The 19,406-nt window shown below is 37.3% G+C and overlaps 2 protein-coding genes and 1 pseudogene across 3 annotated transcripts in view; 2 read left to right on the forward strand and 1 right to left on the reverse strand.

Moving 5' to 3' along the window:
* LOC129473243 (large ribosomal subunit protein uL22-like) overlaps positions 1–15,225 on the forward strand; it is an 83,139-nt pseudogene extending 67,914 nt beyond the window's left edge.
* The window catches only part of C2H6orf58 (chromosome 2 C6orf58 homolog), a 259,668-nt gene that overhangs the window by 163,665 nt on the left and 76,597 nt on the right, over positions 1–19,406 (forward strand). The window lies entirely within an intron of this gene.
* The window catches only part of MTCL3 (MTCL family member 3), a 47,164-nt gene that overhangs the window by 23,515 nt on the left and 4,243 nt on the right, over positions 1–19,406 (reverse strand). For both annotated transcript variants that reach the window (XM_055263426.2, XM_063621261.1), the window contains 2 exons: positions 19,105–19,329; positions 17,151–17,309 (listed from right to left, as the gene is read on the reverse strand). In XM_055263426.2, coding sequence (XP_055119401.2) covers positions 17,151–17,309; positions 19,105–19,329 — 384 coding nt within the window. The remainder of the gene's footprint in view (positions 1–17,150; positions 17,310–19,104; positions 19,330–19,406) is intronic.

Genomic DNA, 19,406 nt, shown 5'->3' on the forward strand with positions numbered 1-19,406 from the left:
GACTTCTTTCCTAAAGTATTATTTTTTTAAAGAAAATTTACCCTGTTCATATTGTTACTCAAATTGACAGAATTCTGAGTTAATATAGTATAAAGCTACCATTTACTTCTGATTAAAATATGTCTGAAGACCAAGACAAATATGTAAACACAGTAATATCAAAAACTAACGTGGTAGTCAACCATTAACCAGAATCTGAGAAAATTTTCTTTTAACAATAACATCAGTGGAATTCAAACAAGAAATATAAGCTATCTAATGTATGGCCTTCAATGTCTGAAACAGAAGGATTGCACATACAGACCAATAAAAACTAGAAATCCTGTTTCTTAAAAGTCTAAATGTAAATTTGCCATATGACCCAGCCATTCCAATCTTAGGTACATACTCAAGAGAAATAAAAACGTATATCCACAAAGGACTTGCACAGTAATATTCCTAGCAGCATTGTTCATAATAACCAAAAGTTGGAAACAACCCAAAATTCCACCCACTGGTGAGTGAATAGATAAAATATATTTGCCCAATGGAATATTATTTGGCAATTTACAAAAGGAATGAACTACAGATACATGATATGGCACAGATGAACTTGAAAAACACTACGTTAAGTAAAAGAAGCCAAACCTAAGAGACCACATACAGTGTAATTTCATTTATATGAAATGTCTAGAAAAAGTAAATTCATAGATAAAAGAAGTAGATTAGTAATTGCCTGGAGGTAGTCAAAGGGAAGGAAGAAATAGGAATTAACAGTAAATGGGCATGAAGAATCTCACTACTATGGTAATGAAAATGTACTAAAACTGATTTATGGTCATTGTTGCACAACTTGGAAGTTTACTACAAAATCACTGAATTGTACCATTGGAAATGGATTAATTATATTACATGTAAAATATGATTCAACAAAGTTATTTAAAAAATCAATCAGGCAGCTAAAACTTCTGCATCCCAATCATATTTTCCCCAGTACATGCATAAGTATTGCACAGACAATACTGTAGCTCTCTGGTGGTTAAATATTCAAACAAGTAGGAATTAGGCAAGGAAAAAGAGCTAGGTGACTAGCTGTGCAATGAATCATGAGATATATTCTTTCCTTATCCAAACATTCAGGGGAAGAAACATAGGTAGAAAAGGCTTGGGAGCACCTATGTTGAGGTTTATTGTTTTTCATATATTAAAGGTAGTTAAAGAACAACTACAAACTTCTTCAAATATTTCTAAGATATGTCTCCCTCAGAGTCAGTGTACCTGAGTGCTGCAGTAGCAGCCTTTCCTACTTCAAACAGGCCAGAACTAGCTGAATGTTTACTATCATCAGTAATTGAGCTGGAATTGTGCACACAAGCTGTTCTATACCTTGGCTCTGAGAAGGGGCAACTAATAGCAAATGGATAGTGAGAGGAACTAAGAAAAAAAGCCACACAGTGAGTATCTAAAGCCAACATTGAATCTGTAAAGAATGTTTGACATTCAATGATGATATTTTCTAAGAGAAAGAAAAAGGAAAAAAGAAGATAAAATTGCATTGAGTCAAAACAAATCAATGAGGAAAGGATAGTCTTTTCGACAAACGGTGATGGGGCAATCCGAGATCCACATGCATAAAGATGAATTTAGACTCCCAACTCACTCTATACATGAAAATGACTCAAATTGGATTGTAGATCTGAATGTAAGAGCTAAATCCATGAAAGTCTTAGGAAAAGAAAAAACATTGAAGTGAATCTTCCTGTAGGTTAGGCAAAGATTTCTTAGATGTGACACCAAAAACATAAGTGATGAAACAAAAAAATACAAATTGGACTTGATCAAAATTGCAAACTTTTGCACTTCAAAAGACACTATTAAGAAACTAAAAAGACAAGCCTAAGAAGAAAACATTTTCAAATCATATATCTGATAAAAGACTTATATCCAAAATACAGATAGAGCTTAAATCAGAACTCAAAAATAAGTAGACAACCCAATTAAAAATAGGCTAAACATTGTGAATAGACATGGCACAAAATAAGATATATGAGTGCACAATAAGCAGATGAAAAGATACTCAACATCATTAGGGAAACAAATTAAAACCACAATGATGTATCATTTGATGCCCAGTGGACTAACAATAATAAAAAAGATATACAATCAGTACTGACAAGGGTGTGGATAAATTGGAATCCTCATCCATTGCTGGTGGGAATGTAAAATGGTGCAGCCCCTTTGGAAAATAGTTGGCAGTTTCTTTAAAAAGTTAAACACAAATTCACCATATGACCCCCAAATTCTAATCTTAGCTATCTACCCAAGAGAAATGAAAACATATATCCACACAAAAACTTGCATGTGTGTGTTTATAACAGCATTATTTATAAAATTAGAAAGTATCCACTGTCCAAAAACTGCTGAATGAATAAACAAAATGTGGTATATACATACAATTGAATATTATTTGGAAATAAAAAGAAATGAATTACTGATATACGCTACAGGGTGAACCTCAAAAACACTGGTCTAGGTGAAAGAAGCCAGATACAAAAGGTTACATATTTTATGATTGTAATTATATGAGATATTCAGAAAATAAAAGCTATAGATTCCAAAAATAGATTAGTGGCTGATTGGGGTTAGAGCTAAAAACAGAAGGTAACTGCAAATGGACATGAGGGATCTTTATGAAGTGATGGAAATGTCCTAAATTTGGGTTATGATGATGGTTGCATAACTGCATATTTACTAAAAACCATTAAATTGGCTGGGCGTGGTGGCTCACGCTTGTAATCCCAGCACTTTGGGAGGCCGAGGCGGGTGGATCACGAGGTCAGGAGATCGAGACCATGGTGAAACCCCGTCTCTACTAAAAATACAAAAAATTAGCCGGGCGTGGTGGCGGGCGCCTGTAGTCCCAGCTACTCGGAGAGGCTGAGGCAGGAGAATGGCGTGAACCTGGGAGGCGGAGCTTGCAGTGAGCCGAGATTGGGCCACTGCACTCCAGCCTGGGCGACAGAGCGAGACTCCGCCTCAAAAAAAAAAAAAAAACCATTAAATTGTAAAATTAAGTGAATTTATGGTATGTAAATCAAACTTCAAAGCTGTAAAAGTAAAATGCATCAGGATGATTTAAAAAGTCAGCTAAAAAAAGAAAAAAGATCCCCCAAGTATTTCTGAAAACTATTTGCTATGAGAAATAGAAGATAGCTTTAAAAATATTGTATTCTTAAAAAGATAACAAAGATGGCCTCTATGAACTAAAAGAAGGTCATAAGAGGAGATTAAGCTCTGAAGACTAGGAAGCTATCAGGAACAAGAAAACTCAAAAAGGTCTTTAAAATTCAACACAAGAATGAAATTTTGCACTGATGTCTTTAAGGAGCACAAATGACATCGCAGAAAATTGATTCAATAATACTGAAAACAAACTTGAAAATTATCTAAGGCCACAGAGGAAAAGGATTAAAAACCGAAAGGATGAGAAGGTAGTAAGGAATACAAAGCAAAGAAAATCCTAAGAAGAAAAAATGGAGCACATACGATTATCAAATCTATAATACAAGAAGGCTTTTCTGAAATAATGAATACACAAGTGTTAATTTTCAGAGTAAAAGGTCTGTATGTTCTGGACATGTTATAAACAAAGACCATCACCTAGATATGCCCAGGTGGTATTTCTGAACGGGGTATTCTTCTTTAGCTACCCAGATTCATGCTTGCTCCTTCTCTGCCCTGCTCTGTGCTCCAGGAGGCTGACTTCTGCAAACTTTACCAAGGCTTTCTTCCCATCAGTTGACTCCTCCTTGAGTTTGGCCAATAGAAGGCACTGGCAGGCACGCTGACAGATGGAAGGTGGGAGAAGAGATGGTTCAGAGTATTTCCCCTCACTTCCTTTCTTTTACAACACCACATTTTTAGGCAGAAGCTAAGTCCCCTTCAGGCGATAGATCCCACTGGGAGGACCCTACTCGACGGTTAGTTTTCACTGCCTCTATAATACTATTTCCTCAGCTACGTCTTCATTTCTTGGGGTGGTGATGGTTTCCAAGAGTAGCAAGTTTTTTCTGAATACCTTGTCAGCCCTGGTTTGTTCCCATAATCCTGCCCACACCACTGTGAGTAATAATCTCTTCTCATTTGAACCATCTTGGGTGAATTCTGTTTTCCCACTGGGGAACTCAGATTAATATAAATGATGAAGAAAAATATCCATAAATACGTAGAGAGAAAATAGTCTGACCTACAAAGGAATAAAAGTCAGGCTGATCTCTTACTTCTCCATTGCAAAATGAATGCCAGGGCTAATATATAATAAGACATATTTTTTTGACTCAATAATTTCATTCTGCCATTCCTGTGTGAAATCAACCAAAGGCTATTTTCAAAAATACAAAGGTTCAGAAAATATTTATAAGCTTTTTCCTGAAAAATAATGTCAAGTATTATCTAATCAATGAAAGATTAGTTAAAACTGTGATCTCAGAATTGTAGAAGTTGTGGTTTAAAATCGATAGCATTGAATTGTTTGAATATCTACAATTTTTTTAAATTTTTTTAACTTTTATTTTAAGTTCAGTTGTACATATGCAGGTTTGTTATATAGGTAAACTTGTGTCATGGGAGTTTGTTGTACAGATTATTTTATCACCCAGGTATTAAGCCTAGTGTCCATTAGTTATTTTTCCTGATCTCCTTCTCCCACCTTTCACCTTCCCACAGGCTTTAAAATGGAAAGTATATACTATAACAATGAAACATTTAGTAGTAACAATTTTATCTATAATCTCACATTAAATTAACAAAGAACAGGCTGTAGTGTAAGGAGTTAAACTAACTGAAAGAATTTTTTTTTTTTTTTTTTTTGAGAGGGAGTCTCACTCTGTTGCCAGGCCGGAGTGCAGTGGTGCGATCTCAGCTCACTGCAATCTCCACCTCCTGGGTTCAAGCAATTCTCCTGCCTCAGCCTCCCGAGTAGCTGGGATTACAGGTGCATGCCATTACACATGGCTAATTTTTTTGTATTTTTAGTAGAGACGGGGTTTCACCATGTTAGCCAGGATGGTCTTGATCTCCTGACCTCGTGATCTGCCCGCCTTGGCCTCCCAAAGTGTTGGGACTACAGGCGTGAGCCACTGCTCCCGGCCAAGAATTTTTTAAGTTTCATTTTTGATTTTGGCAATTGGGAAAACTGAGAATTGTACATGTATTACAGAATAAAATTAACACTAGTAGAATTAAAAATAGGATAACTACTTTCAGAATGACTCTAGAACATAATTATTCTAATTTAAACTTAGCCATACCGTTAAATGAATAAACCCAATAGCTACATTTTACTCTTGATAGATAATACTTTCCATATAACAGATATTCCTAAATACACACAGATGGATCACTTGATAAAGTTCTATGAAAATTTTTCTTTTCTTCATATGCAAAGAGGCAGTGGATACAACTACATACTAACATATTAGTTGCTCATTATGTACCTGAATAAATAAGCAATTGGTCTAATTATTTCTACTATTATTCAAGGTTCTTGGCTAATGTAATGGTAAGAAACTGTTACTTTGTGAAGGAAAAAAAAATTAACAGTTAATTGTATTAACCACTTACCCCCATGATTAATTGGCTACACAAATTTAAATAACTGAGCTAGCCAGCAGATCAATGTAGAATACTCTGCATTTTTAATTTTAAGTGCTTCTAAGTTGAATCATGCTGAATATAAATGCTCCAATTAAGTGAAATATGTAAGTATAAAATGGAAAATGTTAAGAAAGGCTAAATGACAACTTCAAATGTCATCTTCAAATGTCATTTACCATCTGGATAAAGATCAATTTAACTGACCCTGAAATGTAAAAATGGAATTAGGACAGAGGCATCAAATAAATAATTGTATTTCCATTCAAATTCAGTCAAGTCTAACTGAAATTTTAATTTGGAAAATACTTTCCAATATACAGTAAAATTGGACATTATATTTACTCAAAAGTAATATCACAAGTATTTGGAAACAAAAGAACTGAGTAAATTATAATTTAAGAAGCTAAAGATGAGCTCATATGACAGCAATCTTATCTTCTAAACCTCTTCTCTTGCCCAAACATTTATTGATAATTTTTATATGTATCACTGTGTGTGTAAGTGAATTAAATAGAAATATAATTCTTAAATTCAGAGAACATTAAATTTAGCTGTGCAGTCAATAAAAACTACAGTGCAAACTAAATCATCTTGTGCTTGACCACTTTTGATCAAAGAACAGTTCTTCTTTCTCTGCTACTCTGTTTCTTTTTAGGAAGCATATTTATCTAGCAGTAAGGTAGAAGAGAGATATTTAACAGGACAAATCAACATAGTCAGCACTGTTGCCCTGTTGATGAATGCAGTGGCAGGTAATGCAGCCGGATTATCTCCCTGTCCATCAAAACATTTGCAAATGTGAGCTAATGGATCCTGAAGCAGTAAGGACTAAATACAGGCCTAGTGGAAGAGGCAAAGGGTCAGATGGAAGAAGTTAGCATGACTTCATAATGAAGTGAGATTTAAAGGGGAATTTCAGAGAGTAATAGACATTCATGAAAAAATGGAAAGCAAAAGCATTTCAAAGTTCTGTAGAAAAAGTTGGAGTCCTAGATAGCTCTAAAATTTTATTCTGATGGACTTCAAAATTCTTTCTAGGAACTGGCTTAATCAGCTAACCTACAGCTACGTGATAATAATAACAATAACATCTGATATGGTACCATACAATTTATAAAGCACCTTCACATATGTTATCTCATGTTACCCTTGTGAATAGACTGGGTAGGAAAAATATTTATTTTCCTTTAAAAGGTGATTAAATTGAGTCAGCTATTACGTGACTTATCTGAAGTAACATAGCTATTACATTTGTAAAAAGTGAGATAGAATTGACAGACCTGAAAACATTTTTCTAGCCCTGTGTTTCTAGTTTTTGCTCCAAAGATTCCTTTTCTGTGAGATAAAATAGATTTTTCCCTACAGCCACCTTTGAAGTCTTCTCTCAGTGTTTACTCAAAACATTCTCTGATAGACCCTAAAGTATTATAGAGGATTATAGATTCTAGGAGTACTGAGGTTCCCTAAAGAGGGTAGGTTATTTGTGGGTCAGGAAGAACATGAAAGTGGCAGTGGAGGGGCAGCCTGAGTCCTTGCAGTGAGGCCACACAGCACTGATGACTGGAGACCACGTGTTGGAGGCAGACAGACGTGGGTGTGGGCCTGGCCTGCTAACTGGTGACATTAACCTCTCTGAGCCTTAGAGTCTTCATCTCTAAAATGAGGCTATTAACAACATAATTATACATAAACTATCTAGTTCAGCCACTGGCATGTAATTAGCACTCAACATTGGTGGCTACTGAGCCACTGCAGCCCTGGGGTAATTTTCCATATGTCTCCAGCCAAATTAGCTGCTAAATCCATTGTCTCAGACATTGAAGACATAAAGCAAATTTCAACGGATAGTCTTTGGGAGTGACAGGATCTGCAGTCTTCTCTCTTTCCTTAAACCCGCATTTTACATTTTTTTACCAAAGCACAAAGAAGTTAAACTGCAGAGCTGATGCCCAAGATGTCAGAGTTGTCTTCTTGTTCTTGGGTTCCTGTCCCCATTCCCTTTCTCAAGAATCCAGTGGCACCTTGTTTCAGGGAAGACCTGTTTCTGGGGGATAAATGGAATTTGAGAGATGCAAAGTAAAGTGCTAGAAGTTTCTAGAAGGTAGTAAGGTCTTGGGAGACCTCTATTTCTGGAAGTGGGTGAGGCTGGAGTTACCCATCTACTTCCTTTTCATCGTGTTTGCACTGCACTAATCACCATGGAAAGAGCCCTGGTTCACAGCCACTTTTTTTTTTTCTTTCTGCAAAATCTGACATGAAACACCTTGCTTAATTACCATTTATTCTCTTTTCGAAATTACTTGCTGTTTATCAACTTTGTGCCCTGTTCTCTTTTGGTTGTTGTGGACACAGTTAATAACATGGACTCAGTCTTAATAACATGGACTCAGTCTTTAGTCTCAAGGAGTTTACAGTCAGGAAACTGTTAACAGTTTCAGCAGGAAAAAGTTACATACAAATCAAGTAAAAAATAATTATTGTAATATTACAGAAGAAGGTAGTCTCATTGCCTATATGCTGGGTACTGAACTAGATGCTGAGGGTGCCACAGGGACCAACACAAGAGGGGCTCTTGTCCTCTTAGAACTCACAGTCTGGTTGGTCTTGTGAAGACTTCATGAGAAGTATTTGGTATAGTAATGTGTATGTGCAGCTATAGTCGAAGTACAACCTGTATGAGGCTGTCTTTCCTATTAGAAAATAATTAACTTGTGGGCAATGACTACCCACCTTGTGACATTATCTGTTATTCCTTATACATATTATATATATGCTTCATAAATAGTTGCTAAGTGAAAGTCAGGTCCAAGTTAATATGTTTTTATTTTTATGTAAAAGGCTGAGACAGAAATAAGATGTTATTTCTGCCACCACTGGGAGCAAGGCCATTCACAGGCAGCCAAGGGTGGCCATGGTAGGGGGAGTGGTGGAGAATAGTGTCGTTTATTACTGTCCCAAAACCTGAACGCACCACATGGACTATTTAAGTTAAAACTGTGCCCTGAGAATCTCTTAAGGAAGGGATTGAGTTAATTGAGGTCTTTTCTGCATGAGGTTGATGTCTGTCACACACAGAAAGGCCAAGTAATCTCAAAAATTTTTTTATTATGCTCTTGAAAACATAAAGACTTGCAACTTTAAAAAACATCAGAGAAGTCATAGGGAATAAAAATAAATTTCAATAATAACAAAATACAAACATTTGGATGTTTAGCTGAGGATCAGTGCTGGTTACTGGCCACATTCTGTGGTGAGAGCCTGGCAGCCTTCCAGGGGCAGGAAGCAGGGGCAGATTTCATTCTAAGAATCATATGGTTAAAAACCCCACCTCAAGACTTTCTGCAGAAATTAGAATGTTTAGGGGCCATCATTCAACACCCTGGTTTATTTACTGGAATAGATGATGAATTCTTTTGTTACCACATGGTCTTTGTAGCTTCCTAGAGTGTAGAGCCAAGGCCACATCAAAAGGCATGGCTGGATTATTAGGGAGGTTCAACTTGTACTCATTCCCACATATCAGGTCTTCAGTTGTAATTTCTACAGCGCTGACACAGGCGCTGAATGCTGAGTAGCAACAGAGAGATAACTGTGGGTCTTACTTCCTGTGTTAAAAATGGAATCAACCTAAATGCCTATCAGTTATAGACTGGATAAAGAAAAATGTGGTACCTGTACACCATGGAATACTATGCAGCCATAAAAAGAAACAGATCACATCCTTTGCAGGGACATGAATGGAGCTGGAGGCCGTTATCCTTAGCAAACTAACACAGGAACAGAAAACCAAATACTGCGTGTTCTCACTTACAAGTGGGCGCTAAATGATGAGAATACCTTGACACATGGAGGGGAACAACACTTATTGGGGTTTTTCAGAGGATGGAGGGTGGGAGGAGGGAGAGGATTCAGGAAAAATAATTAATGGGCACTAGGCTTAATACCTGAGTGATGAAATAATCTGTACAACAAACCTCCATGACACAAGTTTACCTATGTAACAAACTTACACTTGTACCCCTAAACTTAAAAGTTAAAAAACAAAAAAAGACACATGTTCCTCAAATGTCCATTTTTTTAAATTAAAAAATATGTATCTGGAAAAAAACTTTCAGTAGGGACCTTCAGTGGGTGCAAACTTGGAGTTTAATACAACGCTTTGCCATCTATATCTTTATATCCTCTGTGTTATCTACATGGCCACACTACACCAGGCATTCAAGAAATAGCTGTTAACTGACTATATGAAAAACTAATTATAGTGTTTAAATAGTAGTAATGAAACTGAATTTTATACCTATGAAACTTTCAGGGAGAACAGAGACGGATAACTGACAAAGTAGAAAATGATATATTTATAGGAAGCTTCAGGAGCACTCAGTTTAATTTCTGCATTTACATATTAAAAACTGAGGCCTATAAATTTTAAGTTATTTGCTCAAGGTCATAGGGAAAGACAGATGAGGTCTCAAAGCTAGTTTCTAGACTCCATTATATGTGTACTTTCTAACAATCACACTCAAATTCATGGCTAATGAAAAAATGACTATTATCTTTTCTGTAAAATTTTAACTCATAATTTGTTGATTCCATAGAAAAGACCTGTCAAGTATTTAGAAGACTCATTTATCCATGATGGTTGCATGTAGAGTCTGTGTATAACTGCAACTTTTTGTTGTACTATATTGATTTTCTTCATGATTGCCCCAGAGGCCTCACATAAAACTCAGTGTTGCTTCTGTATCTGGTCACAGCTAGGAAATGATTTCTTTCAATATTTGGTCCCCAGCCTTGAGTGATACTAAACTCAGAGCTGTTTCATAAAAATGTACATCCCTTGGATTAAGTTTTTCTTCATCTTCCCAGCGTTTTTACCTAATTTTAAAACCCTTATTTCAATAGTTTTATGGCTTTATTGTGAACCATTTCAAATCCCCCGCCCCCGTCTTTATTTATTTATTTTGTTTGATACGGAGACTCTCTCTGTCGCTCAGGCTGGAGTGCAGCGGCGATCTTGGCTCACTGCAAGCTCCGCCTCTCGGGTTCATGCCATTCTCCTGCCTCAGCCTCCTGAGTAGCTGGGACTACAGGCGCTCACCACCACGCCCGGCTAATTTTTTGTATTTTTAGTAGAGACAGAGGTTTCACCGTGTTAGCCAGGATGGTCTCGATCTCCTGACATCATGATCCACCCACTTCGGCCTCCCAAAGTGCTGAGATTACAGGCATGAGCCACCACGCCCGGCCTCAAATCCCCTTTTAAGGTAGGTTGGATACAGAAGTCAGAGAAGTAAACAACACTTCAGTAACTATATAAGTAATATACTTCCATGGAGATACTTAACATGGATAAATTGCTAATCTCACAGAGGTGGGTCACTCAAAGTTCAGCCTTGAGCCCTTGGACCAAGTTAAACTGGCCTCAAAGAGTTCAGGGTTGGAGACTTAACTCTTATGCAAAAATTTAAATATACATGTATTAAACAATTTTAAGGAAGCCCATTACGTTGCACATATCAAAATTAATAGATATTTTAGATGGGAACTGGAAATGTACTCAATAGGAGATGCTTAATCAGGTAAAAACCTGTATTTGTTCAGCACTTTACAGTTTCAATAATATGAAGTGCAAAATATCAGCCAAGAAAGGAACTGGAATCTGATCAACAACGTGGGGGTGTGTCATGCTGTCCTGTATTTTTATGTAAATAAGAAATTTGAAATTTATAATAAAAGCTCATTATATTGCACAAAAATAATCCACCAATTTCTGATCTGTGTACTACTTTGCTTCTAATGGGGGCTTGGCATCTGGGTAAAAGAGTCATTTACATGTAACTGAATATTAAAGATCACTTCAGAGTACATGGAACTGTATATCTAATTTCATTTAAAAATCCAATAAAATTTATAATGCCTACATAAATACATCTTTAAAAATGCATTCATAGGCCGAGGTGGGCAGATCACAAGGTCAGGAGATTGAGACCATCCTGGCTACCACAGTGAAACCCTGTCTCTACTAAAAATACAAAAAATTAGCCGGGCGTGGCGGCGTGTGCCTGTAGTCCCAGCTGCTGGGGAGGCTGAGGCAGGAGAATGGCATGAACCCGGGAGGTAGAGCTTGCAGTGAGCCGAGATCGCGCCACTGCACTCCAGCCTGGGCGACAGAGCAATACTACGTCTCAAAAAAAAAAAAAAAAAGAAAAAAAATGCATTCATAACACATGGCAACTTCCTGGAAGAAAAGCTTTTCTATGCTTACCTGACACACTCTTCCTTTTTTTAAATTTAGTCTCTTATTCCTGCCCATGTTATTCAACAAACTATTGGCTCTGAGAAGATATGACTAAAATAATAATGTTTAATTGATGCATCTAAATATATGTGTGGCCATTTCATTTTAAAATATCAATGACTACTGTTTTATTTTAAAATGTTAAGTAAACTACCAGAACCGGGGAAAATATTTGCAAGAAATGTCCCATTAAACTGTCTCTTGGAATGCTTCTTTGCTGATTTATCACTAAACATTTCTTTTTCACATTTTATTATTCAGGTAAACATTCCCTATTAGAACCAAGTGTAGCTATGATCAGTTCTTTATTTTATATAAGAAAATAAATAGGTAATTCTGAATATATAGTACAGAATTTGCCTATTAAAATGTTCCATTTGTAAAGAGAATCTGGGTATACAGATATACTCTCTAGGGACTCTATAAAACAAGAAAAACAGAGACGCTGTTAAAATTTATAGTACTAATTATTTTTGTGTTCTAGAATGAAAGTTCATTGTAATAGATAAGATCTATTATACCAAGTGCACAAAAAATAAAAGTCCAAGATAGATGGTGCTATTTCAGTAGGCCAGTTAAGAACCCTTTGGAGCAAAGACTGGGAAAAGTTAAGAAAATTATTTTCTTTTAAGAATCTTGTGCATGCGTGAGGTATGAGACAATATAAGGAGTACAGATTCTGAAAAGAAAAAAGATCTGATAAACAGTTCTCATGATCGTCATCTTACTCTTTTTCTTTGCTCCTGTGTTGGTGAATTCTTTGCTCAAATGTCTCTTATCAACACTTCAACAAGCACCAGACCTTAAAAGTGACACCAGATGACCCTTCTTCTCTTGATGATTACAAGGAGTTTCAAAGCTTTGAAAATAAAGTTCACTGCTACAGCAGCAGAACCTCATGACAGACAGTGATCCTCAATTTAACCGGAGCAAAAACTCACCTCTCACAGAGGATGCATTGTCCAAAGCCTCCTCCACAACCTCACTTTATCCTATTTGTGTATGAACCCATTCTGGCGTTCAAAGAGCTAGTTGTTGTTTACATGACATAACTTTAATTAAAAACCTCTGTCTCTTTGATCATTTGCAATGTTGAAAGATAGAATGCCATTTTCTACAGTTTACAGAAAGGTAAAGGCGTTCTTCTACAGCAAGAAAGCATAGTGCTGGTAGCAATCAATGTTTTATAATTGGGATGAAAATGCTATTAAGATTCGAAGGCAGCATTCGAAGAGGTCCCTCTTGTTTGCAGTTGGTCAAACATCAGCTATTTCAATACAAGCAATGAGATGCAATAGATGCAGCTAATTACCTCCATCCTGCCTCTACTCAATTCTTCTTACTCCCAGGTGCCTACTCCATCCTCTCAGGGGGAGAAGATAGACAGATAGATGTGAGGAGGTGCACAAGACCTTGTGCAGCCACCAGTCCTGAGAGCAACTGGTCAATATCCTTGAAGCTAATTAAATTTTTAGCAAACAGTTCTAAACTGTAGCAGATGGTCTATTGGTCCCAGTGGTGCTGTTCAACATCTATATGACTCCATATAAAGATCTAAAATCTTGGAATTGGAAGATTGCTTCTCTCAAGTATATTCTATGATTTTTTAACTTTATAACTAGTGTCTTTTCTCTTAATGGAGAGCTTGGTCTGGTTCTACTTTTCTCCTTTAAAAGAATGACACAAAGGGATGACAATTCATCACCCACCAAATTAACCAAGTTGGTTAACACTCACCAAGGGCTTGAATATGTTTTCATTTTACAACCAGTGAAGCAGGGGGTTAACTGAAGTTTTTGCAAGTCATCCAAGGAGTAACTTACAACCCTTATCCACAGAGTAATTGCAGCTCAGTTTTAATATTTACCGTCTTAGAGCATCATAAAATTACCATTGCAAAAATCTTATCTGAATGAAACATTTCTGATTTCTAAACATATTGTTAAACTACTTTTTCTATTTCTGACATTTTTCTGAACACTATGAAGGTCAACCTCAAATGGATAATTATAGAGCACCCCTACCAGAATATTATTTGGTTTTCCTTTATTATATTTAGTATCCTCCAGATCTTTATCTTCCACTCTTTCTCCCTTCCTGTTTTTTCTATTTCTGTTCCCCACCACCTTCCATCTTCTCAAATCATGAATGCCATTTTCCTAATAAAAGATTACTTTAAAGGCTGATGTTCTCCATATATACTCCTAAATTATTTTTACTTTTATTGTTGTATTCCCTAATCAGGCATTGACATTTGGTTTTTTATAAGTCCAAGAATTAAATTGCCTCTTTGGTATGAATATATATACCCACACTGCTTGGTGCTGGAACAGCATTCTCCCAACCCAGAATTAGAGCCCTGAAGGAGGAAATAGTCACAGGGAAGAGTGTGAGCAAAAGAATGAAGGAAATGCATCTTTACAATCTCCTGAGGACAGTCCCAAGCTCTACCCTTTCCTCCTGGTGGCCAGATTATTTTGGCTTTTATTTTAAGATGGGAGAGGTCCCATCGTTCTGGCTAATGGATAGACAGTCTATGCATATCTTCCCCTTTAATGGAAATAAAATGAAAATCAGAAAGCTCTTATGCCATTCTTAAGTACAATTTTTCAGGTATCCACTTAAAACATTCACATGACACCAAATTACAAGGCATTTCTTTTTTATCTCTGGTAATCAAGTGAAGTTTGTTTGTACTTGAATGTTTACAATTTAAAACATTCAAGGAATATGAGAGAGCACAAGTAACGTATGAATAGGGAATGGAGCCTATGAGAGTGACAATGAACTTTCTCTTTGCTTGCTCACAGGAAGCTATTAGATTGTTGCTGCTGTGGGTTGAATTCTGTTCTCTCCTTCTACCCTCCCTGTCAAATTCATATATTGAAGTTCTAACCCCCAGTTGCTCAGGATGAAATCTCATTTGGAGACAGAGGTATTTACAGAGGTAATGAAATTAAAATGAGGGTCGGCTGTGATGGCTCATGCCTGTAATCCCAGCTCTTAGGGAGGCAGAGGTGGGAGAATAGCTTGAGCCCAGGCAGGTCAAATGAGGTCCTTAGGGAAGACCCTAATCTAATATCACTGATATCCTTACAAAAAGGGGAAGTCTGGAAACAGAGCTACAGGGAGAATGCCATGTGACCATGAAGATGGCCATCTACAAGCCATAGAGGGAGGCCTGGAACATATCCTGCCTTCACAGCCCTCAGAAAGAACCAGCCCTACTAACACCGTGATTCCGGACTTCTAGACTGCAGAACTGTGAGACAATACATTTTTTTGCTGTTTAAGCCACCCAGTTTTTGGTATTTTGTTACAGCTACTCTAGAGAACTAATACAGTTACCTACTTTACTTTTTTTTCTATAAATGAAAGTCAATTTTTGACATACCTTCAACTGTACATTATTGTTGAAGAAATATATACTTATATCTACATTAATTTCATATTTGATCTCTTAACTTTAGGGAAAAAATCTTTGCCATTCCTTAAATGGCAATGTTCTGAATTTCACGAGAAAAGTCTTACATACCAGAAAAAGATGTTGAGAATCATCAAAAACAACCTTTCAGTGTAGAACTGGATAAAAGTAGACAAGTACAAGTTACAGGCCTTTTAAAGTCACCCAGTTACTGGTGAAAATAGATCACACAGCTCCCTGTCTCCATATTTTTCTACTATAGCACAGAGCGACTCCTAGCTGGTAGCCAAGAATTTCATATCATTAAAATATTTTTTACTATTTTCTTATGCTAAAAATGTTTAAATTCAGGATAATATAAGTAAACAGGTCACAAAAAATAGTTTACTCCACTGAAACTGTATTCTGCAAAGTCCTAATCAGACTGTTGATATTTGCACTGTTATTTGCACTATATTTTTGTAACATTTTGAGATAAGCACAGCAATGACAGGTGGGTCAATACCTCAGTCTGTGGAAAGATTAGAATTTTCTTTAGAATTCTGCTTATCCAAGCAGAGGAAATTTTTCAGAAGACAACTTGTGCATTTGCTATTTCTCAATGGTAGTTTTCACAAGTTGCATTGTACATGTTCAGGTAGCTATCAAAGAAAAGTATAATTTAATTCTAATTAAATTGTTATTTATCTTAAAGCTAATCATTTCTTTTTTTTTTTTTTTTTTTTTTTTTTTTGAGACAGAGTCTCGCTGTCACCCAGGCTGGAGTGCAGTGGCACGATCTCGGCTCACTGCAGGCTCCGCCCCCCGGGGTTCATGCCATTCTCCTGCCTCCGCCTCCCGAGTAGCTGGGACTACAGGCACCCACCACCTTGCCCAGCTAATTTTTTGTATTTTTAGTAGAGACGGGCTTTCACTGTGTTAGCCAGGATGGTCTCGATCTCCTGACCTCGTGATCTGCCCGCCTCAGCCTCCCAAAGTGCTAGGATTACAGGCGTGAGCCACCACGCCCAGCCGCTAATCATTTCTTGATAGATGTTTCTGTCTCTTTTCTCCTCCATTTCTTTATCTTGATTCTGTTCTTTTAGAAGACTCATGGTAAATACATTTGGAATCTTCAAATAGCTGACATGAAGGAGAACTTTGACTCTTCTACCCTAAAGGGTATAACTCAGATGAGCTGGCTCAAGTTGCAATTAAATACATATCATGAAAAAAAAAGGAAAATCTTTAAACAGAGCTATGATATGATACAATTGGCTGCTGTGAAAGATCTTCAGGGATAGTCACTGGTGATATTCTAAGCATTAGAACGTTGTGGGAAAGGCTGGCTTTGCTATAGAGAGACTTCAAGCAAGGAATGAATTAGATCAAATGGACCTTAGAGTCTTTTCCATCCTAAAAATTCATGGTTCCATGAACTCAATAGTAAGTAATCTCATGGGGCTAATTATTCCCCTATACTATCACAAGGCTCATTCCTTCACACTTTTGACACTCTTTGCATTTAGTATGCTGTGGCATTTATTTAATTAACATACATTTAGAAGACACAGAGATGAAACACAGAGATCAGTCAAAGCTCGTTCATGTCGAGTTAGATACTGTGTTTAGGTCAGAATCTTTTGTTGCTACTCATTTATTAGTATGAAATCATGTATTTTTTACTATTTGGGTAAGAGTAAAAAATTGTCCTGCAATCATAAAAGAAATTTTTTAACAGTCATATTAGTCCTTGGGATTCTTTTTTAAAGGGCTAAAAATACATAGTACACCATGAAATAATCAAATACTAACCTCTTTCATTTTTTCCAGTTCATTCTGTAAAGCTTGCTTTGCAATTTCAACTTCTATGAGCTGTTGCCTCAGTTTCTCATTTTCATCTTCTGTTGTTGTTCTCTTTTCTTCCACATTTTCTAATTCATGGTGAAGTCTCACAGATACATCCTTTGCAACCTGAATTAAGGTGTTTGTAACAATAAAATATAATTAATGACAATATAATAAGGGCTAAAATTGTATTCCTATTGAAAGCATTAAAACCCAATATTTATATGGCGTTTACCATGTGCCAGGCATTATTCCACAAACTATACATATAAGCCATTCACATATATCAATCATTTAACCCTACAAAAATCCCATGAGATAGGTACTATTATTACTTCTATTTTGTAGATGAGGAAACTGAGTCTCAGAGAGGTCAAGGTCACACAGCTAATGAGTAGACACTGCTGGGCTAAGAGGCCTGGCAATCTGGCTCTAAATTTTGTTCCCTTAACTTCTGCACTACTCTATGGTAACAAATGTTCTATTGCATTTTATCACATGTAGAGAAATTTCACAAATCTCCTTTACTTCAACAAAACTATGAGGTAGATGTTTCCATTATAATCTATGTTAAAGAATGAAAAATTGAAGTTTTTACAAGTAGTGGGTTGGGCTTGAATTTCAATCTTATAACTAGAATTCCAGTTGCTTAATCTTAGAAAAGTTTTAGTCCTTGAGATTATTATTTTTTGAATGACTGCATTTTTGCCTCATATTTTGAGATTATCCTGGAAATTCTAGGGTTTGGAGGAAAAGTGGAGCAGTCTGGTATAGAGGCTTAGGACACAGGTTGTGATTTGGGACTGAGTGGAGAGTGAGTCTGGCACCTATTAGCTGTTTTCCAGGCCTGGGCACTTAACCTCTGTAAAAGGTGTAGCTTCTGCACCTGTAAACTGGTGCCTTAATAATCCCTACATTGTAGGATTATTTTTCCCTTGAGAATTAAATGAAATAATAATGTATGTAACAGTGTTTGCCACAGTGCTTAGCACATACTAAGCACTCAATAAATGTTGAGAAAAAAAGTAATACGTCTTTCATAAAATGTTTACACATAGCTTTCTTTAAAACAAAGATTACACGTGATCTTTAAATCCTAATGAAGTTAATGCAATGAACAGTATACTTATTTGGTTGTGCAAGGAGATTAAGTTAATATCTAGTTTGCATTGTCAATGAATCTGCCTACAGTCAAACTGAACTGGAGACCACACCTGTCTAGAAAATGCACTTCAAGGTTGAGATTTTTCCACTGGAAGAAATTCTGAAGGAACAATTGCATTTTTAAAAAAATGAGATTATTTCATTTACCTCACACCAAACAGGCTGCAAGTTGGTTAGCTGGTTTTTGGTTTTTTTTGTTTGTTTGTTTGTTTGTTTTCCTCGGAGTCACCTAAGTGGCAAGTGCAGAAAGGAAGAAGTCCTGGAAGAAGGAGGTGGAGTGGACACTTGCTGAAAGAAATCTTAACTCTAGTATCTTCCCAGTGCAGTTCCTATTTTGGGTTTCAACTCCCCCAGAGGAGTCCTTTCAGTGCAGCTCCTGACTGCCGGATTCCACCGGCCTTCTCTCAGTAGACAGACTGAAGGGCAGATCAAAGGCTAGAGCCTGCGCTCTGCCACGCCCTTGCTTCTGCCCAGAAGGGAGCCTTCTACTCATCACCTCTTGAAGAGCCACCGTTGCTCCCAGGAGAGCACACTTAGCTCGTTTGCTGCCAGGCCCTCCACACACTCTGCACTCTTTAGAGCCACCTGCCAGTTCTCTCCCTTCTGAGACCCTTGTATTTTGTGGTTAGCGCTACGAAACTGTATCCCTAAGGCTCCTTGCCAGTCGCCACTGAAGACTTCTCAGCCTAAAGAGCCCTTGGCCAAAGTCCCCACCCGCCGCCCCTGCCGCGCGCCATTGAGCCCCCGCGCCGCAGACCTTGAGGTCCTGCTCCAGGCTGCGCAACAGCTCCCCGTCGATTTCCCCGGTCTGGGCGTAGCGGAGCCTTTTGCGCTCGGCTTTGCGGAGGCGGTACTGCAGGATCCGGCAGTTTTTGTTGGCTCTCTCCAACTCGTGGCGCATTTCCTGCAGTTGACAGGCATCCTCCTCGAAGAAAGTGTCCCTCATCTCGTCCATCTCGGTTCTCAGCTCATCGATCTCGTTCTGAGACGGTGACAGGCCGCGTGTCAAAATCAAACTCGCTTCCAGCCCTTCCGACACACACCGTGCACACCCCATTC

This window comes from Symphalangus syndactylus, chromosome 2, assembly GCF_028878055.3.
Source record: "Symphalangus syndactylus isolate Jambi chromosome 2, NHGRI_mSymSyn1-v2.1_pri, whole genome shotgun sequence".
NCBI classification, from domain to species: Eukaryota; Metazoa; Chordata; class Mammalia; order Primates; family Hylobatidae; genus Symphalangus; species Symphalangus syndactylus.